Here is a 24,500-nt window from a genome sequence, read left to right as displayed (position 1 = left end):
AAAAAATGTATATTCCACTGTTGTTGGTGCTCTATAAATGTCTAATAGATCTTGGTAGTTAAAGGTGTTTTTGAGTTCTCTATATCCTTGACGATTTTCGGTCTAGTTTTCAGTTGTTGAGAGAGGTGTTGAAGTCTCTAACTATAATTGTGGATTTGTCTATTTCTCCTTTCATAGCTATCAGTTATTGCTTCAAGTATTTTACAGCTTTTTTGTTTGGTGCATTTACATTAGAATTGCTGTGCATTCTTTTTGTTGTTGCTGTTGTTGTTTAGAGACTGGGTCTCACTTTGTTGCCCAGGCTGGAGCTCAGCGGCACAATCACAGTTCACTGCAAGCTCAAACTCCTGAGCTCCAGCGATCCTCCCACTTCAGCCTCCTGAGTAGCTAGGACTACAGGCGTGCACCACCATGTCTGGCTACTTTTAAAATTTTTTTTGTAGAGATAGGGTCTCGCTATGTTGCTCAGGCTAGTGTTGAACTCCTGGCCTCAAGTGGTCCTCCTTGGCCCAAAGTGCCGGGATTACAGGTGTGGCCCTACTATGCATTCTTGATAGATTTACTCTTTTATTATTATATAATGTTTCTGTCTCTGATGATTTTCTTTGCTTTGAAGTCATCTTTTTCTGATATTAATATAGCCATGCCTGTTTTCTTTGAATCAAGTTTTCATGTCTTTTTTCTCTTTTTACTTTAAATTTATATATGTGTCATATTTGAAGTGACTTTCTTGTAGACAGCAGATAGTTCAATCATGTTTTAAAATTCACTCTGCCAATCTCTGTCTTTTAGTTGATGTATGTAGGACATTTACATTTAATGTGGTTATTGCTATATTAGGGCTTAAGTGTATCATTTGATTTATTTTGTTTTCTATTGGTTCTTTTTTTCCCTCTGGGTTTTCTTCCCCCTGCCTTCCTATGGGTTACTTGAACACTTTTTAGAATTTTTATTTGATTTACTTATAGTGTTTTTCAGTATAGATCTTTATTCAGTAGTCTTCCCTTCTCTGTGGGGGATACATTCCAAGATCCCTCATGGATACCTGAACCCATGGGTGTCATGGAACACGATTCCATCATTTGGAACATGTTTCTATTATCTTCCACCCACAAATCAAATGCCTTTTTAAATCTTTTTTTTTTTTTTTGAGACAGAGTCTCACTCTGTCGCCCAGACTGGAGTGCAGTAGCGCGATCTTGGCTCACTGCAACCTCTGCCTCCTGGGTTCAAGCAATTCTCCTGCCTCAGCTTCCTGAGTAGCTAGGATTACAGGTGTGTACCACCACGCCTAACTAATTTTTATGTTTTTAATAGAGACGGGGTTTCACCATGTTGGCCAGGCTGGTCTTGAACTCCTGACCTCAAATGATCCACCCGCCTAGGTCTCCCAAAGTGCTGGGATTACAGGCATAAGCCACCACGCCCGGCTGCCTTTTTAAATCTTAACTAAACGTTTATCACACACTGTAGCCCTAACTTTTGCAGTTTGCAGTGTGACAGCAAAATTAGCATTAATTTCTTTTTTTCTTTCTTCACAATTTCATGGATAGAAGATTCATTCTTACTGTAGATCTCAGCAACCTCAGAATATTATATTATTATTTTTTTTTTGGGGGGGGCAGAGTCTCGCTCTGTCACCCAGGCTGGAGTGCAGTGCAGTGGCACAACCTCTGTCCACTGCAACCTCCGCCTTCTGGGTTCAAGCGATTCTCCTGCTTCAGCCTCCCAAGTAGCTGGGATTACAGGCACGTGCCACCACGCCTGGCTAATTTTTGTATTTTTATTTTTATTATTTTTTTGAGATGGAGTCTAGCTCTGTCACCCAGGCTGGATTGCAGTGGTGCAATCTTGGCTCACTGCACCCTCCATCTCCTGGGTTCAAGTGATTCTCCTTTTTCAGCCTCCTGAGTAGCTGGGATTACAGGGGCCCGCCACCACACCCAGCTAATTTTTGTATTTTTAGTAGAGATGGGGTTTCACTGTGTTGGCCAGGCTGGTCTCCAACTCCTGACGACCTGATCCACCCGCCTTGGCCTCCCAAAGTGCAGGGATTATAGGCGTGAGCCACCACGCCCAGCCTATTTTTTTTTTCTTAAGTTGAGAACTTTCACCTTTTTACCTAAAGGAAGCATTTTACAGCTTCTCTTATCCAAATTGTTAGCATCACTACTGTTGCACTTTGGGCCCATTTTTTATGAAAATAAGGGTTACCCGGACACAAGTGCTGCCGTACCACAAGAGTCAGTGTGATGAGGGAGACAGCTACTAAGTGACTAATGTTAGGTCGTGTATACAGCGTGGAAAAAGGAATGATTCGTGTCCTGGGCAGGACAGAGCATGACGGCACAAGATTTCATCACACTACTCAGAATAGCATGCACTTAAGCATTTATGAATTGTTGGCCGGGTGCGGTGGCTCATGCTTGTAATCCCAGCACATTGGGAGGCCGAGGCAGGTGGATCATGAGGTCAAGAGATCGAGACCATCCTGGCTAACATGGTAAAACCCTATCTCTACTAAAAATACAAAAAAAAAAAAAATTAGCTGGGCATGGTGGCAGGCACCTGTAGTCCCACCTACTTGGGAGGCTGAGGCAGAAGAATGGCGTGAACCCGGGAGGCAGAGCTTGCAGTGCAGTGAGTCAAGATTGCACCACTGCACTCCAGCCTGGGTGACAGTGAGAGACTCCATCTCAAAAAAAAAAATTATGAATTGTTGGCCGGGCACGGTGGCTCACACCTGTAATCCCAGCACTTTGGAAGGCCAAGGTGGGCAGATCACCTAAGGTCAGAAGTTCAAGACCAGCCTGGTCAACATGGTGAAACCCTGTCTCTACTAAAGTTACAAAAAAAAAAAATTAGCTGAGTGTGGTGGTAGGTACCTGTAATCCCAGCTACTTGGGAGGCTGAGGCAGGAGAATTGCTTGAACCCGGGAGGTGGAGGTTGCAGTGAGCCGAGATCGCACCACGGCACTCCAGCCTGAGCAACGAGAGTGAAACTCCATCTGGGAAAAAAAAAAAAAAGTTATGACTTGCTTATTTCTGGAATTTTTCCATTTAATATTTTTGGACCACAGTTGACTTCAGGTAACTGAAACTGCAGAGAGTGAAACAGTGCAAAGGGGAGGACCACCATATAGCTTTTGTGGTACTTACCTTGGGTATTATATTTGCATGACTGATCCACGTCTGCTGGTGGTGTGTTTTGCCAGTTTGAGTGAAGTGTGGAAACCCTACCTTCCCTCATCTCCCTTAACCTCCCCTTTTATAACCGTCTGGAATACTTCCTCTACAGAAGTTAGAACCCCAACAGACACAGTTACAATTTTTATTTCAATCATCAAACATAATTTAGAAAACTGGGGAAGAGATGGAAAGTCTGGTATGTTTATCCATATTTTTGCTTATCTTGTTCTTTATTCCTTCCTGTTGTTCCAAGCCTTTTTCTTTTGTTTCCTTTTTGTTTGGAGAACTTTAACCACTTTTTAGGGTAAGACTGGTGGTGACATTGTTTTTCTTCATCAGAGAATGTCTTGATTTCCCCTTTATTCCAGAAGGATAATTCACTGAATATGGGATTCTGTGTTGACAGTTCTTTCTTTTGAGCTTGAAAAATGTTGTGCCTCGTCCTTATGTCCTCCATGGTGTCTAGTTAGAAATCCACTGTCGTTTGAATTTTTCCCCTGTAGGTAAAATGTGGTTTCTGTGGGGTGCTGTGACTCGTTCCTGTAATCTCAACATTTTGGGAGAACCAGGTGGGCAAATTGCTTGAGCCCAGGAATTTGAGATTACCCTGGTCAACATGGCAAAACCCCATCTCTTTAAAAAAAAAAAACCAAAAACCAAAAATTAGTCACACATGGTGGTATGCGCCTGTGGTCCCAGCTACTCAGGTGGCTGAGTTGGGAGGATTGCTTGAGCCCTGGAGGTCGAGGCTGCAGTGATCTATGATGGTACCACTAGGCAAGAGAGTGAGACCCTGTCTCAAAAAAACAAACATAATGTAGTTTCTCTCTGGCTGCTTTGAAGATTATTTCTTTGTCTTTAACTTTCACTGTCTGACATCTGGGGTAGATGTCTTTGGTCTATCCTGTCTGAGGTTTGCTCAACTTCCTGAATCTATAGGCTTATGTGTTTTACCAAATTGGTAAAGTTTGTATTATTTCTTTGAGTTCTTTTTCATCTGTTTATGCATCTCCAGTTACATGAATGTTAGGTCTTTTGTTGTGGTCCCAAGGTCCCGAAGGCACTGTTCATTTTTTAAACCTTATTTTCTTTCTGTCGTTCAGATGGGTTAATTTCTGTTATTCTGTCTTCCAGTTCTCTGTCTCATCCATTCAGCTGTTGAACCATACACTGAGTTTTTTATTTCAGTTATTGTATTTTTTAGTTCTAAAATGTTCATTTGGTTCTACTATATCTTCTTTTTCTCTGTTGATACTTTCTATTTCTTCTGTTTCCAGCATGTTTGTATTGCGTGTAGAAGTGTCTTTGTGATGCTGTTCTGTCTTTATGAAATAATTCTGACGCCCTGTCTGTCAGCGTTGGCGCTGCCCCTCTTCACTGAGCTTGGAGCCTCCCTTGTTGTTAGTGTGAGCAGCCACTTTCTGTGGGAGCCTAGTCATGCTGGCTGTTTGGTGGAGGTGCTGCCTCCTTCTTACCAGCTAGGAGTGGAAACCCAGCTGCCTGCACTTGGCCTCATTGACACTGTGGAGGGTGGTGTGGAAAACAGACCTTCCCTGAATCTTCCCTCCCTGCCTTGGGGGAAGGAGTTCCACGATGCCTCTTCCACATGGCCTCCACTGACTCCGTGGGGGATGGAGAAGGGGTGAATGTCCTGGCTTTTCACCACCCCGGCAAGGAAGGGAAGGGCCTCCTGGCCAGGGTTGAGTCCAGGCTCCCTCCTCAGCCTTTGCTGGTCTGGCTGGGGGTGCATTGGTTTTGCATGTTGGCTGGAATAGGATGGCTGTTGCCCGAGAGCTTCTGTCTTGCTGGGCTGCCCTTTGCCTGTACCTCTGGGGATTTCTGGGCTGTGGCTTCCTTGACTCCAAGTCTTGGATGAGGGCAGGAAGCAGCCCAAGGGAACCCAGCACCAGTCGTGCCCCGATCCCTAGCCATCAGCGCCTTCTCCGCAGCCAGAGGTGGCTTGGGTTTGTTACGGTGGCACTTAGCGGGAAGTACAGGGATGGTAGGTTGGTACTTTGGGTCTGTCTGCCCAGCAATGCAAGCTCCTTCTTTTTTCTTTTCTTTTTTCTTTTTCTTTTTTTTTTTTTTTAAGACAGAGTCTCACTTTGTCACCCAGGCTGGTGTGCAGTGGTGCAATCTCAGCTCACTGCAACCTCTGTCTCCTGGGTTCAAGCAATTCTCCCACCTCAGCCTCCCGAGTAGCTGGGATTACAGGTGTGCACCACCATGCAAGGCTAATTTTTGTATTTTTAGTAGAGACGGGATGTCACCATGTTGGCCACGCTGGTCTCGAACTCCTGGCCTCCCAAAGTGCTGGGATTACAGGGGTGAGCCACCATGCCCAGCCTACTTCTTTTTAATGCCGGTTTTGGCTTATTGTCCCCCAGAAGTGGATCCATTTTACTGAGGTTTTCAACATATGGGTGCATGTCAGTGTGTCTACTGACGTGCAACATCCTTTGTCGCGTCTAGAGTTTTTTTCATCTGTATTTAATTTGTGTTTTCTCACTTGTTTCTGGGAACAGTCTTGCAGGGGCATGTTTATCTTATTGCCCTTTTCAGACAACCAGCTTTTGGTTTTGCTAGTGTTCTTTATTGCTTGTTCCTTTTCTTTTTCATTGACTTCTGTCGTTGCTCTTTATTATTTCCCTCCTGCTTTAGGTTTTCCCCGGACTCCTGTCCTGCTTCCTGCCTTCTGCTCTGGGAGCACTTGTTCCCGTGTCCGTAGGTTTTGGGTTCTGGCTGATGTGCTTTGAGCTCTTGGCCTCCCTCTCAGGAGCCCCTCCCTGCTGTCCATGTGGGCACCCGCAGTCCCCCACACCAGTCCCACAGGCCTTCTCTGGTGGTTTGTTCACTGGTCAGGGTCTGGTAGAAAGCATCCGGTCACTTACTGTGTTTAATAAACTTGTTATTATTTTAGATTTGCCAAAAGTTGCAAACATATCACAGAGAGTTCCCATATACCCTCAGCCAGCCTCCCCTGCTGGGAGCGTCCTGTAGATCCACAGCCAGCAGTGTGATGTGGTTTGCCCTATGTCCCTGCCCAAATCTCATGTCGAATTATCATCCCTGAGGTGGAGCTGGGGCCTGGTGGGAGGTGATTGGATCACGGGGATGGCTTCTAATAGTTTAGCACCATTCTCCAGTGCTATTCTTGTGATAGAATGTTCACAAGATCTGGCTGTTTAAAAGTGTATAGCACCTCCTCCCTCTCTCGACCTCCTGCTCCAGCCCCCTCTCTCGACCTGCTCGGCCACGTGAAGTGCCTCGCCCTCCCTTTGCCTTCTGCCACGATTGGAAGCTCCCTGATGCCTCCCCAGAAGCAGATGCTGCCATGCTTCCTGTACAGCCTATGAACTGTGAGCCAATTAAACCTCTTATCTTTATAAATTACCCAGTCTCGACTGGGTGCAGTGGCTCACACCTGTAATCCTAGCTCTTTGGAAGGCCGAGGTGGGCGGATCACTTGAGGCCAGGAGTTCAAGATCAGCCTGGCCAACGTGGCCAAACCCCATCTCTACTGCAAATAGAAGAATTAGCTGGGCACAGTGGTACATGCCTGTAATCCCAGCTACTTGGGAGGCTGAGGCATGAGAATTGGTCGAACCTGGAGGTGGAGGTTGCAGGGGGCTGAGATTGTGCTACTGCACTCCAGCCTGGGCAGCAGAGTAAGACACTGTCTCAATAAAGAAATAAATTACCCAGTCTGAGGTATTTATTTACAGCAATGTGAGAATGGACTAATAAAGAAAATTGGTACTGAGGAGTGAGGCATTGCTATACAGATACCTGAAAATGTGGAAACAGCTTTGGAACTGGGTAACCCACAGAGGTTGGAAGAGTGTGGGGGGCTCAGAAGAAGACAAGAAGATGAGGAGAGTTTTGAAGTTTCTAGAGACTTGTTAAATTGTTGTGACCAAAATGCTTAGAGTGATATGGACAGTGAAGTCCAGGCTGAGGAGGTCTCAGATGAAGATGAGGAGCTTATTGGGAACTGGAGCAAAGGTTACTTTTGTTATGTGCTAGCAAAGAGGTTGGCTGTACTATGTTCCTGCCATGGGGATCTGTGGAACTTTGAACTGGAGAATGATGATTTAGGCTATCTGGTGGAAATTTCGTGGGTTTTGTTTTGTTTTGTTTGTTTCTTTGAGATGGAGTCTTGCTCTAGGCTGGAGTGCAGTGGCGCAATCTCAGCTCACTGCAACCTCTGCCTCCCAGGTTCAAGCAATTCTCCTGCCTCAGCCTCCCAAGTAGCTGGGGTTGCAGGCATGTACCACCACACCCAGCTAATTTTTGTATTTTAGTAGAGATGGGGTTTTAGTAGAAACATAGTTTCACCATGTTGACCAAGCTGGTCTTGAACCCCTGACCTCAGGTGATCCGCCCGTTTTGGCCTCCCAAAGTGCTGGGATTACAGGCATGAGCCACTGTGCACAACCAATCTGGTGGAAGTTTCTAAGCAGCAAAGCGTTCAAGGTGTAGCCTGGCTGCTTCTGACATTCTGTGCTCATATGTGTGAGCAAAGAAATGACCTCAAGCTGGAACTTATATTTAAAAGGGAAATAGAGTTTGGAAAATTTGCAGCCTGGCCATGTAGTAGAAAAGAAAAGCCCATTTTCAGGGGAGGAATTCAAGCAGGCTATAGAAATTTGTGTGACTAAAAAGAAGGCAAGTGCTAATAGCCAAGACAATGGGGAGAAAGCCTCAAAGGCATTTCAGAGATCTTCATGTCAGACCCTCCCATCACTGGCATGAGGCCTAGGAGACCTGAATGGTTTCCTGGACCTGGCCCAGAGCGCCACTGCCCTGCACAGCCCCAAGATCTGGCTCCCTGTGTCCAGCCATTCCAGCTCCAGCTGTGGCTCAAAGGGGACAAGGTACAGCTCTGGCCACTGCTTCAGGGGGTGCAAACCATAGTAAGCCTTGGAAGCTTCTATGTGGTGGTAAGCCTGCAGGTACTCAGAGTGCAAGAGTTGAGGTTTGGGAGCCTCTGTCTGATTTCAGAGGATACGTGGAAAAGCCTGTATGTCCAGGCAGAGGCCTGCTGCAGGGGTTGAGCCCTCATAGAGAATTTCTGCTAGGGGGAAATGTGGCGTTGGAGCCCCTACACAGAGTCTTCACTGGGGCACTGTTTAGTGGAGCTGTGAGAAGAGGGCCACTGTCCTCCAGACCCTGGAATGGTAGATCCACCTACAGCTTGCACCATGCACCTGGAAAAGCTGCAGGCACTCAGTGCTGGCCCTTGAAAGCAGCTGTGGGGGCTGAACCCTGCAGAGCCATGGTGGCGGAGCTGGCTGAGGCCTTGGGAGCCCTCCCCTTGCATCACTGTGCCCTGGATGTGAAACATAGAGTCAAAGGAGATGATTTTGGAGCTTTAAGATTTAATGACTGCCCTGCCGTGTTTTGAACTTGCATAAGGCCTGTACGCAGCCCCTTTCTTTTGGCTGATTTCTCTCTTTTGAAATGGGTGTATTTACCCAATACCTATGCCTCCATTGTATCTTGGAAATCACTAACTTGTTTTGATTTTATGGGTTCATAGGTAGAAAGGACTTGCCTTTTCTCTTTTTTTTTTTTAGACAGAGTTTTGGTCTTGTTGCCCAGGCTGGAGTGCAATGGCGCTATCTTGGCTCACCGCAACGTCTGCCTCCCAGGTTCAAGCGATTCTCCTGCCTCAGCCTCCCTAGAAGCTGGGATTACAGGCGTGCACCACCACACTTGGCTAATTTTTTGTTTGTTTGTTTTGTTTTTTTGAGACAGAGTTTCACTCTTGTTGCCCAGGCTGGAGCGCAATGGCACTATCTCAGCTCACCACAACCCCCGCCTCTTGGGTTTAAGCAATTCTCCTGCCTCAGTCTCCTGAGTAGCTAGGGTTACAGGCATGCACCACCACACCCGGCTAATTTTGTGTTTTTAGTAGAGACAGGGTTTCCCCATGTTGTCCAGACTGGTCTCGAACCCCTGACCTTAGGCAATCCACCCGCCTTAGCCTCCCAAAGTGCTGGGAGGCATGAGCCACTACACCCAGCCATCCCTGCCAGTTTCTAATGGCTTAGCACCATCCCCCGAGTACTGTTCTTGTGATAGGGTTCTCATGACATCTGGTCAGTTAAAAGTCTGTAGCATCTCCTCCGCTCTCTCTCGTCCCCCTGCTCGGCCGTGCGAAGTGCCTCGCTCCCACTTCGCCTTCTGCCATGATTGGAAGCTTCCTGAGGCCTCCCCAGAAGCAGATGCTGCCATGCTTCCTGTACGGCCTGTGAACTGTGAGCCAGTTAAACCTCTTCTTTATACATTGCCCAGTCTCAGGTATGTCCTTATAGCAGTGTGAGAATGGACTCATGTACCATCTCGCTGTCAGAACTGAGACATCCACTTTAGTGCGGTGTAACCGTCAACTCAACTCCAGACCTTATTTGGATTTCCTCAGTTTTCCCTGAAGCTGTTTTCTGTTCCAAGATACTACATTCCATGAAGTCACTGATTTTGGAGTGCAGGGGAGCGTGAGAAAGACAGAGAAGGTGGATAGAAGTGTCTGGAACACGTCCTCCAAGGTGGCTGGTGTTGGTAGAGGGGGCAGCTTTGATTTCGGACAGTGGGAAGGAAGCTGGCAACTCTGCTGGGGACAAAGGGTGCGTCGCAGCCATCAGAGGTGCTGCTGGCTGTGGGGTTAGGGCCTCGCCCCCAGGAGAGAACGAAGCAGGGCTGGGTGTTGTGGTCGGGCAGGGGCCCCTCAGGCCCTGGGCTAAACCAGCGCGGGTGGTGAGAGAGCTGCTGTGGTCAAGCCAGCTGGGCAAATCAGCCTGCTCTTGGCCAAGCAAGAGAGCGCCGTGGAGCCTGGCCCAGTCCCTGCGCCCCTCATGTCAGCTCCGCAAGCACAGGCTGGAAGAGTCTCCCTATGGACCACGCTCCCAGGGCCAGGCTGGCTTGGGGGAAGAGGTGACCTGGTGCCTGGGAGATTCACCCGAGGCTCTCCACTGTCTTGGTGCTGGTAGAAAAGGCAGATGACCAATTAGTTATCTGAAGACAGTTCTCCGGTTGCGGACCCCAGTCCAGGCCCCAGAGGGCCCCTGTGGGAAGCAGTGCCTCAGTGCGTGGCCAGGCAGAGTGGACATTGGCTTAGTTGGAAACGTGAGCCTACCCGAGCCGCCTGGCCTGTAACGCTCGGCAGCTTGGATGGGCCTCTGTGCTTTCTGAAGGCTGTGTTACCCCTTTTTTAACTTTTTGATCATTAGAAGGATTAAAAGCTGTCTGATATTTTAAATTGGTATCTCTCTGATGTAAACTGAGGTGGAAGACCTTTTCCCATGTTTCTAAGGCCTTTGTGCCTTCTCTTCTGGAAAATACCTGGAATCTTTTTGGTGAGGGTGAGGGTGTTTTTCTTTTGGGTTGTTTGGTTCTTACTGACTCGGAGGGAATTTATAAACATAAACAAACATAAAAATATATATAATGTCCTGGACTTGAATCTGTTAGTCACATGTCTTCTCCGTTTGTGGTTTATCTTTGCATTTCTTTGCGACATGTGTTGAAAATCAGAAGTTCTTGATTTTAACGGACGTAGTTTTATAGTTTTCTTTACATTTTGCACCCTTAGTATCTTGAATAAGAAATTCTTCTCTACACCAGATTGTGCTCAGTTGCCCCTAAATATTTTGCTGTCTTTACCTTTCACATTGAGACTTTCATCCAGCTGGAGGTGATTTTCTTGTGTGGTGTGTGCGGTGAGGTCCAGTTTCATTTTGCCACAGCGCCTGGCCTCGAAAAGCCCATTGTTTCCAGCGGGTGCGCGGTGCAGCCCTCCCTCCTGTGGTCAGGTCTGCGTGGATGCGGGCTCTGCTTCTGGCTCTCTGTTTGTTTATTGGTCAGTTTGTCCCTGAGCCAAACCATACTCTGAATTATTTGAGCTTCATAATAATAAAGCAAGTTCTTTCAACCTTGTTTTTTTTAGAACGAATTTCAGCTATTCTTGACCATTAGTCTCCCAGAAATATGTTTTAGATTCTTCTTGTCAGGTTAAAAAAAAAAGTTGGAATTTTGATTGGGATTGTCTTGAATCTGTAGCTCGGTTTAGTGGGATGGGCATCTGTCCCCAGAGCAATGAGCCGCCAACCTGTGGGGATGGCATTTGTATTTCTTCAGTTAGACCCTCCCTTTTAATGTCTTTTTTTTTTTTTAAGAGACAGAGACAGGGTGTCACTGTGTCACCCAGGCTGGAGTGCAGTGTTATGATGATAGGTCACTGCAGCCTCCAACTCCTGGGCTCAAGTAATCCTCCTGCCTCAGCCTCTCAAGCAGCAGGGATTATAGGCACATGCCATGACACCTGGCTAATTTTTTTTTTTTTAATCTTTTGTAGAAACAGGGTCTTGCTGTGTTGCCCAGGCTGATTTCGAACTCCTGGTCTCAAGCAATCCCCCCACCCTGACCTCCTACCTTTAATGTGTTTTAATAAGGTTCTTTATTATTATTTTTTTTAAGACAAAGTTTCACTGTTGTTACCCAGGCTGGACTACAATGGTGCAATCTCGGCTCACTGCAGCCTCCACCTCCCAGGTTCAAGTAATTCTCCTGCCTCAGTCTCCTGAGTAGCTGGGATTACAGGCATGTGCCACTATGCCCGGCTAATTTTGTATTTTTAGTAGAGACAGGGTTTCTCCATTTTGGTCGGGCTGGTCTCGAACTACCGACTTAAGGTGATCCGCCCACCTCGGCCTCCCAAAGTGTTGGGATTACAGGCGTGAGTCACTGTGCCCAGCCCTTGATTAGGTTTTGTTAGATTTATTCCTAGTACTTTTATTACTGTAAATGGTGTATTTAAAATTTTTATTTTCTCACGGTTCATTGGTGTATAGAAATATAATTTTATATGGATTTTCTCTCCAGCAACTTTGCTGAACTATATTAGTAATTAGTTTATAGATTCTCTTGCATTTTTCTGTATAAACAATTACGTCATTTGCAAATAATGACTTTTTTTTCTTCTTCTTTTGAGTCCAAACAAGTTTTCTTTCTTTTTCTTGTCTTCCTGCACTGGATAGGACCCCAATACAATATTGACTGGTGATGATAGTGGGCTTCCAACCTTTCCCCTTGACATGTGATGCTTTCTGGGAGTTATCTTGTAAGAAACCCTGTATATCAGGCTAAGGAAGTTACCTTCAATCACTAATTTGCTAAATGTTTCTTTTTTAAAAACTGTTGAATTTTATTAAATACTTGTTTCATATCTGTGAGGTGATCATATGATTCTTCTCTTTTAACCTGTTAATGTGCTAATTTTTGTTCATTGATTTTCTAATATTAAACCAACCTTGTGTTCCTGAGATAAATCCAATTTGGTCCTTGATATATTAGTATTTTTACACACTGCAAGACTCTTGTTTATAATTTGTGTAGGACTTTTGCATTCTTTTCATGAGTGATATTGGCCTAAATGTTTTTTTCTCATATAGTTCTGGTCAGATTTGGTTTCAAGATTATTCTGGCCCCATAAGCTGAGCAGTGTTCTGTGTTTTTCTATACAGTGGACTTGTTCTGGAAGACTGGAATTGTACATCTGGAGTATTTGGTAGAACTACAAGTAAAGGCCAGGCGTGGTGGCTCACCCCTGTAATCCCAGCACTTTGGGAGGCCGAGGCGGGTGGATCATGAGGTCAGGAGATCAAGACCATCCTGGCTAACAAGGTGAAACCCCATCTCTACTAAAAATACAAAAAAGTAGCCAGGTGTGGTGGCGGGCGCCTATAGTCCCAGCTACTCGGGAGGCTGAGGCAGGAGAATGGCGTGAACCCAGGAGGCAGAGGTTGCAGTGAGCTGAGATCACACCACTGCACTCCAGCCTGGGTGACAGAGCGAGACTCTGTCTAAAAAAAAAAAAAAAGAACTACAAGTAAAACCCTTTGGGTTGGAGCTTTACTTTTTAACTACTGATTCCAATTTCTTCATGGTTATAGAAATACTTGGATTTATTTTTCTTGTCAGTTTTTCTAGAATTTGTCAATTCACTGGTGTTTTCAAACGTACTGGCATGACGTTTGTTATCACAGCGTGCGTTGTCTTTCATCATCTGCAGCATCTTTAGTTACACGCTTGGCGTTCCCAACATTGTTTACATCTTCCTTCTCTTTATTTCCTGATTAACCCTATTGGATAAATTGATTACTGTTTTTAAAGAACCAACTTTTAACTCTCTTGGTTTTAATTCCTATTTTGTTTTTCTTTCCCTCTGCTTTGAGTTCATTTGCTGTTTTCCCCCTAACTTTTAAGCTAGGTCTTCTGTTGTGATATAAGCATTTAAGGCGATGTATTTTCCTTTAAGCCCTACTTTCGCTGTTCCACATTTCCAGATGGTGATACATTTCCAGATCTTTGGAGAGTTTTCTGGGGGTTTTGTTTGGCTGGTTTGGGTTTTCCATTAGTGAACATGAGATGAAGGCCTCAGGCCTTTGAAATGTAAGATTCATTTCATGTCCAGTGTGTTTCCTTGTATATTTTCTTCCATCATTTTACTTTCTTCATCGCTCCTAGATAATTTCAAAAAGTTCTTTTTTTTTTTTTGAGACAGGGTCTCACTCTGTTGCCCAGGCTGGAGTGCAGTGGTGCAATCTTGGCTCACTGCAACCTCCACCACCCAGGTTCAAGCGATTCTCCTGCCTCAGCCTCCTGAGTAGCTTGGACTACAGGTGCGTGCCACCACACCCAGCTAATTTTTGTGTTTTTAGTAGAGACAGTTTAGGAGAGACGGTTTCACCATGTTGGCCAGGCTGCTCTTGAATTCCTGACCTCAAGTGATCCACCCGCCTTGGCTCCCAAAGTGCTGGAATTACAGGCGTGAGCCACTGTGCTGGGCCTCAGAAAGTTCTTTTTGATCCTAGGTATTTGGTTGTGTTCTGCAGAAGGGTTCTGATCGGCGCTGTCCAGTACAAACATGTATGAGTCATATGTGAATTTCAGCTTTTCTAGTGGCCACCTTTAAAAAGTTAAAAAAGAATACACCAAAGCAGATGGAATCATATGTTTTATTTAACCCATCCTATCAAAAATTTCAACATGTCATCAAGGAAAAATGTGTATTTTACATTATTTTGTTCCTACTAAGTCTGAGCCCTGGCACATGGTTTACACCAACACCCACACCTCAGCTCACACTGGCTGTGTGGCAGGTGCCCTCTGGCCATCTCAGCCGGGCACTCTGCATCCAGTGTTGCCCACCAGCCGTTGTTGGGGCTGTGGTTGCAACTGATAAAATGCACCCGCAGCCTTGGCGATGCCTGCAGTTCTGCCCCTTTGTGAACCATGGACCCGCACGCCCCCACGCCCGTCCCAGTGCCGCGTGGGATGCCTGTGCTGGTGGCAGGGCTTTCCTTGTCAGGCACAGCCACTGCCCCTGCCCCCCCCAGGAGGCCTTGTCCCCCCTCCCCTCGGGCCCCTGAAGCCTGCTCTGCTGCAGGACTGGGCATCTCTCCAGCCGCAGGCCCCTGAGGAGCCCCTGGGTCTCTGGGCCCCACAGCACTGCCAGGCCCTGTGTAGAGGGACTCAGATTCCATGTCGCAGGAATGAATGAGTGAGTGAGTGAGGGTGCGAGCACTGGCCTGAGCCTGGCTTCCACCTGGGGGTATGGCGGGGGCCACACCACAGGATCCAGGGAGGGTATGGGGTACAGTGCAGGGCCCGGTTCTGAGCAGGTGCTCACGGCCAGCCCCAGGTACAGGAGCAGTACCTGGAATCCCAGATTCTTAGGTCAGGTGCCTGGCAAGGGACTGTGTGGCTGTGAGGACGTGGGTTCAAGGCTGTGGCACCCCACAAGCTGGAAGCACTCCGGCCACTCTAGAGCCGCGACAGATTTGAGCTCCACTCTTGGTGGGAGCTTGTCACAGTTCGCATTGGGGACGCCTGTCGCCTAGTCCCATGAAGAGCAGTTTGGGTGCCTCATGCAGTGGGCTCTGCAGGGTGAGGGGGAGGGCATACCCTTCCTGAAAGGCCTTGGGCACGAGGCAGGCAGGCAGCTGGGCTGCAGAGCAGAGCCCGGGAGAGGTGGGCAGAGGAAGGGTGGGCTGGGCGCCCTGCTCCACAGGCCGGGCTGGGCCGCTGGGGCCTTGGGCAGCCTCTTCGTGTTTCCCTGTGGGCCTGGTAGGAGAGCTGGGGCCATGTTGCTGCCCAGAGCACCTGCTGGCTGGCACACCCCCTGCCCTGCGGGTATAATTAGCACTGTGACAGGTGCTAGGGATCGCGTGCCCAGCCCTGCCCTGACCCAGTGCAGCCTGGCCTTGGCTGACCTGCCCCACCCTCTCCCGGCCCAGCCTAAGACCCCCAGGTCTCTAGCCACACCCACCTTCCCAGGCTCCCTCTGTGCTGCCAGGATGGTCAGGCTGGGGTCTGGCAGAGGCAGCAGGTGGGCAGAGCCCTGAGCCATGGCCTGGCCGCAGGCTCTGGGCGTCCCCAGGCTGGCCCAGCCCCGCCCTGCTCTCAGTCTGTGCCCAGGGCCTGCAGTTGCTGAGGGCCTCTTATGGGTGGGCGAGGGCCCAGGTGGAACCTCTCTGGACTGGTGGCCTCAGCCTTCCAAGAGGAAGCCTTTGGCCCCAAGACTTGGACAGAGCCTATGGGGCCCTGTGGGTACTCGGGGGGGCCTGGCCTGGCCCTCCTTGCCCTCCCCGTGCAGCGCCACAGCCTCCAGCCGGCCCACCCACCTGCACCCCTTCTCTCTGCAGTGCAAGAAAAAACACACGCTTTTGTGCCCCGACTTCGCCCGCAGGGGGGCGTGTCCCCGCGGCGCCCAGTGCCAGCTGCTCCACCGCATCCAGAAACGCCACAGTCGGCGGGCAGCCACGTCCCCTGCCCCAGGGCCCAGCGACGCAGCTGCCAGGAGCAGGGCCTCGGCCAGCCACGGGCCCAGGTGATGGGGCAGTGGGCACTGTGCATGTGAGCCTGGGTGGCCCCTCCCTGTCTGGGGAGATGCCCAGGGCCCTCTGGTTGAGGCCCCGCCAACTCCAGCTCTTCGAGCCTCAGACCCAGAAAGAAATCCCAATCCAAGGCTGGGGATCACATGACCTCCAGAGATGCCCCTACCCCACTTCCAAGTCTGGACAGAGCCAAGGGCATCCCTGGCCAATGGAGGAAGGTGGGGCTTCACAGAGACCTGCTCACTGGGAGAGGGTGGGAGGCCCAGCCCCGGGAGGAGTCTGGGGGCTCCCTCATCCGGCCCACCTGCCATGTGGGTGTGGGAGCTCCATGGAGACCAGGAAGCCAAGGCCCTGGACGTGAGGGGCAGGCTCGGTGTGGAGCTGGGGCCTTCCCTGCACCCAGCCTGTCCTTGCGGCCAAGGGCCAGGCCTGACCTGTGCCTCCAGCTCTGCCCTGAGACCACGGAGGGCCATGGGAGCAGGAAGCAGCCAAGAGCACGGGCAGCCTGTCACTGGGATCCCCACCCATCACCCTACCTCACACGTCTGCCCCTTCCTTCCCTGCAGGAAGCCTTCAGCAGCCCAGCGCCCCACCAGGCAGACGCCCAGCTCTCCTGCCCTCACTGCAGCTGCCCTGGCTGCACCTCCCCACTCTCCAGGGGGGTCAGCCTCTCCCTCATCCTCGAAGGCTTCCTGCTCTTGTTCCTCCTCCTCCTCGTCCCCTCCTGCTTCCCTGGACCACGAGGCACCATCTCTCCAGGAGTCCGCCTTAGCAGCGGCGCGCTCCAACAGGCTCTGCAAGCTGCCTTCCTTCATCTCCCTGCAGTCCTCACCGAGCCCAGGAGCCCAGCCCAGGGTCCGGGCCCCCAGGGCCCCCCTCACCAAGGACTCAGGTAGGCAGCATGGCCTGGCTCGGGCACAGGGGAGTTTTAAATGCCCACCTCAGACCACCACGTCAGAATCTCCAGGTGGGGCCTGAGTGAGTCCCGCGGGCACCAGGGGTGCACCTGCCAGCCCTGGGGCAGGGCCAGCCAAGGTGCGAGTGTAGTGGTGGCCGCTGCGCAGTCTGCCCCAGCTGAGGGCTGATTTAATTAGAAAGCACCCATTTCTGTTAATTTGTTCTGGAAGATCACCACGCACTCCTGGAGAGAACAGATGTTCCCTCTCCCCCGATGAGCATTTGGGGCTTGGTAAATGGCTCCACTCAGCCTTGTTTAGGAGAGAAAAGAGGATTTTATGGCTGCAAACGACCCTTTCTGTAAACATTTTACAGCTCTCCGCGCGTTTGAGTGACGATAAACCCCACGCAGCTCGGTGGGCTGCAAATTTGCGACCATACGGCTATCATTTTATTGTCATATTTCACGGTCGTAACGTTAATGGAAGATGCTTGCTGCAGCCTTCTCCAACAGCTCCGCTGAGCACGCTCAAACGCCTGCCTCGGAGGGGCCGCCTCCTGTTCGCAGCCTCCATGTCAGGGGCGCGGAGCCGTGGCCAGACCCTCTGCCCCACGAGACCTGGGCACCCTCTCCCTCCATCTGGGTGGGCCTCTCTGGGGTCGGGGAGCAGATGGGTCCCTGAGGCAGCCACTTGTATTTTTTTTTTTTTTAAGATCAGGAACCTAGCAGCCAATTCCAGAGCCAGTAGAGGTGGGCAGGGTGCTCAGGGGTCCTGTATGCAGCTTGGGCAGGGCCTGAGAAAGGCTGCAGAAACCTCCCCTGCTTGGCCATGGCCAAGAGCTCGGGCAGGTGGAGGTGCCTGGGACAGTCTCTGGGCAGGAAGCTGGAGCGGCTGCTGGAGTGGCCACCGCAGGGGCAGGCTGACAGGTCAGAGCCTGTGTAGTCTGTAGCCTGGGCCCTGGCTGCTGGGTCCGACTCAGCTGTGCGCGGGTGAGCGGGTTCATCGGCCCTGAAGAGGGGCACCTGGGCAGGGCCAGTCCTGTGGGCAGCTACACGGAGGCATCTCTGTTCAGCGGGCCACCGTGGTGCCTGTCGGGTGGTCTGGAGGGGAGATCTGGGGAGGGAGGAGAGGCGCTGGTTCCCAGTGAGTGAACATTCATGGGGCAGGAGCCCCTGGGCCTTCCCGCTGTGGGGAACTGCTCCCTCCACACTGCCTGCCTCCAGGCCCTGCCCGCCTCACCCTGGGGCCTCTGCTCTGCTCCTGCCCCTCCCCGCCACAGCTGTGTGCACCCCAGCTTTCCACATGGAAGGTGCATCGTGGCCACCTCACGTGTCTGGCAGCCTCACTGAACGTGCAGGGCTGTCTGGTGCTGTGTGCGCCGGTACTGATGGCTCATCCTGCAGACCTTGTGGCCGGGACTGCCGCCCACCCAGGAGGACCCCTGGACTGTAGGCAGAAGCCTCAGTTGACCTCATAGACTGAGCCTGCACCACGGCTAGACAGCCACAGAGGCTCACCAGGACCTGTTGGCAGCAGGGGCAGAAGCTGAAGCCTGTGGCCTGTCTGTGCTCTTCTTCTTCGAACTCAGGAGGATGTCTCTGCAGACCTTGCTGTGTGTGCTTGGGCTGACAGAGCCCCCTATCCTGAGCCCCTGATCAGGAGCTTTGCAGGCTGGGGAGGTTCTTCCAGGGGTTTCCGGGTACCTAACTTTTGCCCTGTTTGCATAGGGAAGCCTCTGCACATCAAACCACGTCTGTGAGGACCCCAGAGACCGGCCTGCACCTACCTCAGACCCTCATCCTTGGAGAGGAAAGAGGCTCTGTCCGCCACTCTACCCCAGAGGAGGGCCGCCCGCCACCAAGCCTCACTTGGGGGCCACAGGGACACTGCTCTGCCTGCCTGGCCCTCAACCTTCCATGACCAGCGTGTGCCCAGGGTCTGGTCTTCCTCCCCCAAGCTGGGCCCCTGTCCCCACCCCACCGCCCTCCAGGGTGCCAGGCAGGGCTGGCCTCCAGGCCTGTCCCCAACTGCCATTGGCAACAGTGGCCCTGCAGCCCCCCAGCCCTCCCCACCCAGGTTTTCGGCCCAGTGAAGAGGCCACTGGCCAGGCCTCCCAGGCAGGTGTTTTATGTTCAGCAATAAAGGTTCTATCCGTAACTGGTTGGCTTGTCCTGACTGTTGCCACGCCACCGCCAGGCGGAAAGCACCGCCCCTCTGGGCAGGAGTATGGGGCCCCTTTCCTACCTCCCAAGATGGCTCAGAAGTCAGAAGGCGCCTCTCCCTGGACCTGAGCAGCACCATCTGGGGTGGGGAAAGCCTAGGGGGCACTCTGGGGACCCGGGTGCAACAGGCTAGAGCCATGGTGGGTGGGGCAGCTCGGCCAGCTCCCAGCTCCCCTGCCCTGCACGGGTGCCCGTGCTGGAGGGGCCTGGCCAGGAGGCCCGGCTGAGGTTGTGCCAGGGACCCTGGATTGGGAGAGGCAAGGCCTGGAGGGGCAAGGCTCCTCTAGGCATCCGCTCCCACCTTCCCTCACCTCCAGAGAAATGGGGGGTGGCCCCTGGGCGAGGCAGGCCGGCAACGCCTTCAGGGGCCCCACAGCACAGCCTGGAGTCAGATGCACGAGGCTTGTGCCCTCTGCCTGCCTGGGCTCTGGGTGGGTGGCACTGCCACTGCCCGCCCCACACCCCGCAGGGCCCCTTGGCCTGGTCAACACTCGGGCGGGGAGAATGCTCCGCCCCCTCGAGGTCGTGGCCTCCACCCTGGAGTGGGGTGTCCCGACGTTGGCATCAGAGGGGACGAGGCGCGAGGCTCGTGCAGTGGTTCCACCAGAGCGAGTGCTGGGTGACACGGCGGCAGTTTCCGGTTCTCTCCACAGTGGTCATTGCTGTGACTTCTACCCTGGGCCCCTGGGACTCAGCCTGTGGCCTCGGCCCCGCTGGGATCCCAGCCGGATTGGGTGGGACGGCGGATTCTGGAAGCCAGAGCTGTGGGTGGGGTGTGCCCAGCTGGCTTCTGTCCCCTCCAGCACTGGCTCAGCTCACCCAGACCCAGGTGTTCACAGGGGCTCGTGTCCTTGTTCGGGACCCCAGATTCGAGGGTGGGCACCGGCTGGACACGAAGCGGCCAGATCCTCTAACTTCACTTTGTGCCACTGGCAAGCGTCTGCCGCAGGCCCGGTGGGCGGCTGGACCCACCCATGGGTGCCACTGCCTTCGGCCACCCTGCGGCTGGCACATGGCCTCTGAAATGTGAAACGTCCAAGGGGGGTGGGGGGTGGGGAATAGGCTCCCCGTCCACCCAGCGCCTGTCTGGGACCGTGAGCACAGCCATCTGACACACGGCACAGCCACTCGAAGGCCTGGGGCACTGCTCGTGGGCAAGGGGGTGTGACAGCAGTTCAGGGCCAGGTCCACTGTCCCCAAATGCAGCCCCTCCCAGGAGTGGCCAGCAGGAAGGCTCAGAAAAGGCTGGCCACTGCCTTCAGGGGGCCACCATGGTGTCCCAATCCCCCACCTGGGGACCTTGTGCAGCCTGGGCTCTGCCTGGTCTCAAGTCTTTGTGTTTCCCCTGCATGGAGTGCGCCCATTTGGTCACACGAGGCCCCTCATGCCAAGGGGCAGCTGGCAGCAGACCAGTGACTGCCAGGGCACCTGGACAAGGGACCCAGGAGGCTGGGAATAGGAGAGTCCCTGCCCCTGTATTGACCATGGCCCCAGCTGAGGACAGCCTGGTGGAATGTCCCCTGCTGGGGTGGTCGGAACAGGGAAGGCTTCCTGAGGAGAGGAGGGCGTAACCCTGCACCCAAGCCCATGCGTGCAGCAGAGTGGTGTGTGCTGGGGCAGCCGGATGGAAACCCTGAAGCGGAAGCACACAGCACCCTGGGGGGTCCTCAGAGCCCTGGCGGGGCACGGCCGGGTCCCAGGCAGGTGATGCGCCCCCTCCAGCGCCAAGCGGACGGGTCTTAGCGCTGTTGTCTCTTCTGAGGGAGGTGGATGGGCGAGCGGGGGTGCAGCAGTGACTTCAGAGTGTGGCTCTGTGCCCTGTGTGCCTGGAGGGGTGCCGGCTGGGCAGTCGGATGCTGGCCTGGATGCCCCTGGGGGCTGGGAGATGACCGAAGGGAGAGTGTCTGGGGGTCCGCCGGGAGCACGGGCACCTTCCTGGGCTAGGCCTGCGCCCATCCTGCCTCTGGGCTGAGGGCGTTGACCCCGCCTCACTTAGCGCCCAGCAGCATGGGAGCTCCGGGAGGGCAGGGAGCTTGGGCGTGCGGTGGCTGAGCGAGTGCCCTGACTGGCGCCTGGCATACAGCAGGCGCACCATCCGTGCTTGAGTAGAGGCACAAGGAAGGGGTGGAGCAGCGACAGGCTGAGAAGGGACTCCCAGGAGGCCCTAGGCAGAGCAGCGACAGGCTGAGGAGGGACTCTCAGGAGGCCCTGGGCTTGTTTTTTGGTTGTCATGTTTTAAAATGCAAATGAACCCCTTCGTGGAGGAGGGTGCCTGGGCAGCAGGAGCAGGGTGGGGATGGAGGCAGCCCCAGCAGCCCTCTAGCCCAGAAGATGCAGAGCCTCTGTCTGCGGGACGGAGAAGGTTCTGTCTCCTGTGATCACCTCCGCACAGCAAACGCGGGCACTGGGGGTGTGGGGGTTCTCCCACCTAAATACATGCCCCAAAAATGACACTCCAGACCCCACGCGAGGCTCTACGCAGTTCTGAGCACTTACTCTTGGGGCAGCAGGGTGAGGTTCAGGAGGTCCACGCATGGCCTGGCAGGGTCAGCTCAGCCCTCCTGCGCAGCTGTGCTCTGGCAGGGGTGGAGGAGCTGTGCCAGGACGGTCCCCTCAGGCCCCTCCCTGCCATAAAATGCATGAGCTCAGGGCCCCAGCAGACAGCAGACTGCGTGGGGTCCCATGGTGGACAGCAGAGGGAGCTGTAGGGTTCAGGTGGTGAGCACCCCAACCTCCCTGTCCCTCCACGTACCAGGTTTCCCTCCACCCAGAGCCCTCTGGGGGCCCACGATGACTTCCTGGGCCCTACACCAGCCCCCATGGGCTCTGATCTTGACCCAGCCAACCTGGGCCCTTCCAGGCCCCTCCCAGGCAGTGGCTCTGGGCTCCCTGCTCCCTGGCCTGAAGGGCTTGCCTCTCCATCTGCTCAGGTGTCCGTGAGGCCCCCCAACCCCACCAACCCAGAACTCCCCACCTAGCCAACCTTCCACCTTCTCACAAACGTGTGTGGGGGACAGGCCCTGAGGTAGCCTCGTGACGCCCCGCCCCGCCCAGCGTTCCCACCCTTGGGTGACCCCTTTCCTCCAACAGACTCCTGGAGGGTGGCCGGATGCCGCAGCTGTGATCACGGCACCTACGCCCCGCTGAGAACCTCTCCCTGCTGGCCGAGGCGTCAGGGCCTGTGCTGGGGCTGTGCCTGGTGAGGAGCTCAGGGCGGCCTCCAGCCTCCAGCCAGCAAGAAGCCGGTCCTCAGTTCTACAGATTTGAGGAAATAATTCTGCTAACAGCCTGACGATGCCTGGTGGCAGAGCCCTCCTCGTCCCACGTTGAAACTGTAGCCCGGCCACCTCCTAGACTGCACCCTGGACGGGGGCTCCTGCTAAGCACTGCCTGGACGCTTGGCTCACAGAAGCCACAAGACCATAAATGTGTGTTAAGTTACTAAACGTGTGGTAATTTGTGAGACAGCAATAGAAGGCAAATCCACTATCATTTTACTCATTATTATTATTATTATTTGAGACAGAATCACTTTGTTGCCCAGGCTGAAGTGCAGTGGCGTGATCTCGGCTCACTGCAACCTCCACCTCCCGGGTTCAAGTGATTCTCCTGCCTCAGCCTCCCAAGTAGCTGGGACCACAGGCGTGCACCACCACACCCGGCTAATTTTTGTATTTTTTAAGTAGAGACGGGGTCTTGCCAGGTTGGCCAGGCTGGTCTCAAAATCCTGACCTTGTGATCTGCCCACCTCAGCCTCCCAAAGTGCTAGGATTACAGGCATGAGCCCACTGTGTCTGGCCTCATTTTACTTATTATTTTTATGGCTGATTTTCTGTTCTCTGAGGCCCACTCGGCAGACTGTATTTTCCAAAAACACTGCAACAGTGCATCTCAGCCCACAGGCCCCTTCCTCACATGACCTACACAGACAGTGTCCGTACCCCTGCCCAGGGGGGTGGCCGACCTCTACACACGAGGACCACCAGCATGGTGCAGTGGCTTCTGAGGCACGTGCATCCCTCCACCTTCCTCTCTCGGATGCACACACTGGGAACCAGCAGCCATGCTGTGAGGAAGCCCAACCAGCTGCAGGGAGCAGTCCTGTGGAGGTGTCACAAGCAGCTGTTTTGTCCGACAGCTGTCACCATCTGCCAGGCCTGGGTGTGAAGACCCTGCCCACTGGCACCATCCATCAGCTGTTCTGTTACCCCAAACCCCAAGTCCTCCCAGCTGTCAGGACCAGAGGCAAGCTGTGCCCCATTCCCAGGACACACCTCCCCCTTACAGAGCCCATGGATGAAATAATACTTGTGCCATCAAGCTCCAGGGGGCTTCTCAACAAGGGACCCTGGCCACCTCCCTGATGGGATGTGTCCCCTAGGCAGGCTGGCTGACGTACACTAGGTGCTCAAGAGAAGCCTGTTGGGTGCATTGAGTTACCCAGCCACACAGACTGCCCCTGCGGAATTCTGTGAGGACCAAATGCTGAAAGTTTGGAGGGTGTGAGAAGCCCTTGGGTTGGGAGGCTGGTGGGAAGGGAGAGCGCTTCTGGGAGCCCAGGGAACAGCGGTGCACCGGCGAATTCTAGGGAGCCATCCTGGCTTGGTGGTGACAGCACCAAGCCTCAAGGAGGGCTTGGCAGGCTTGGGGTGGGTGGGTTAGGGTCGATCTTTCAGGCCACCCCAGCCTCCACCACCTTCTCCCACCTCTCAGAGCAAGATGAGGCACTTAGGCTTCCTGTGGGTGGTGGCGGGATGGGGGTGCCACTGAGTCCAAGCATGGCTGTGGGGTCAGCATCCCTCAGCCTCAGGTCAGAGCTGTGGCCCCTGGGAAGGTTCCCACTGCAACAGCCTGAGGTCAGGCGCCTCCTTCATTCCCACGGGTGTGCCGGAGTCCTCCTGGGCTGGTGACCAAACACCCTCCGCTGGTCTACTTCCCCCGGCAGGAGCCAGAGTGCGACGGGCGGGAGGGGGGGACAGTGGGGACACAGCCCAATGCAAACACTCTCTCTTTCCTCCTCAACCCCCTTTCCAGTGTGCCCCAGGGCTGCCAGGGTGTGATGCCCAGAAATGCTGCTAACCCCTTGGAGGGGCCGTGGAAGGGCCCTGTAGCTCCAAGGCCTGTAGTGGAGCTGCAGGTGCAGACAACCTCGACGACCACCAGCTCCACTGCGCGGTGGCATCCTCCCTTCCCGGGCCTCCCTCTCAACACGGGGTGCCATAAAGGAAACCCCACACCCCTGGCTGGCTGACCACTCGTGTGGTCTCAAGTCCAGGTACCCAGTGTGGGGA

General features: G+C 53.0%; 1 protein-coding gene across 2 annotated transcripts in view; it reads left to right on the top strand.

Moving 5' to 3' along the window:
• The window catches only part of ZC3H3 (zinc finger CCCH-type containing 3), a 106,087-nt gene extending 86,943 nt beyond the window's left edge, over positions 1-19,144 (top strand). Inside the window, exons 10-12 of one of the 2 annotated variants that reach the window (XM_054498300.2) lie at positions 15,897-16,081; positions 16,655-16,980; positions 18,715-19,144. In XM_054498300.2, coding sequence (XP_054354275.2) covers positions 15,897-16,081; positions 16,655-16,980; positions 18,715-18,746 — 543 coding nt within the window. In that variant the 3' untranslated portion in view covers positions 18,747-19,144. The remainder of the gene's footprint in view (positions 1-15,896; positions 16,082-16,654; positions 16,981-18,714) is intronic. The other variant, XM_054498299.2, reaches the window with a different exon arrangement.
• The last annotated feature ends 5,356 nt before the right edge of the window (positions 19,145-24,500 follow it).

This window comes from Pongo pygmaeus, chromosome 7, assembly GCF_028885625.2.
Source record: "Pongo pygmaeus isolate AG05252 chromosome 7, NHGRI_mPonPyg2-v2.0_pri, whole genome shotgun sequence".
Lineage (NCBI taxonomy): Eukaryota > Metazoa > Chordata > Mammalia > Primates > Hominidae > Pongo > Pongo pygmaeus.
Note: the sequence above shows the minus strand (reverse complement) of the source record. Positions and strands in the feature narration are given on the sequence as shown.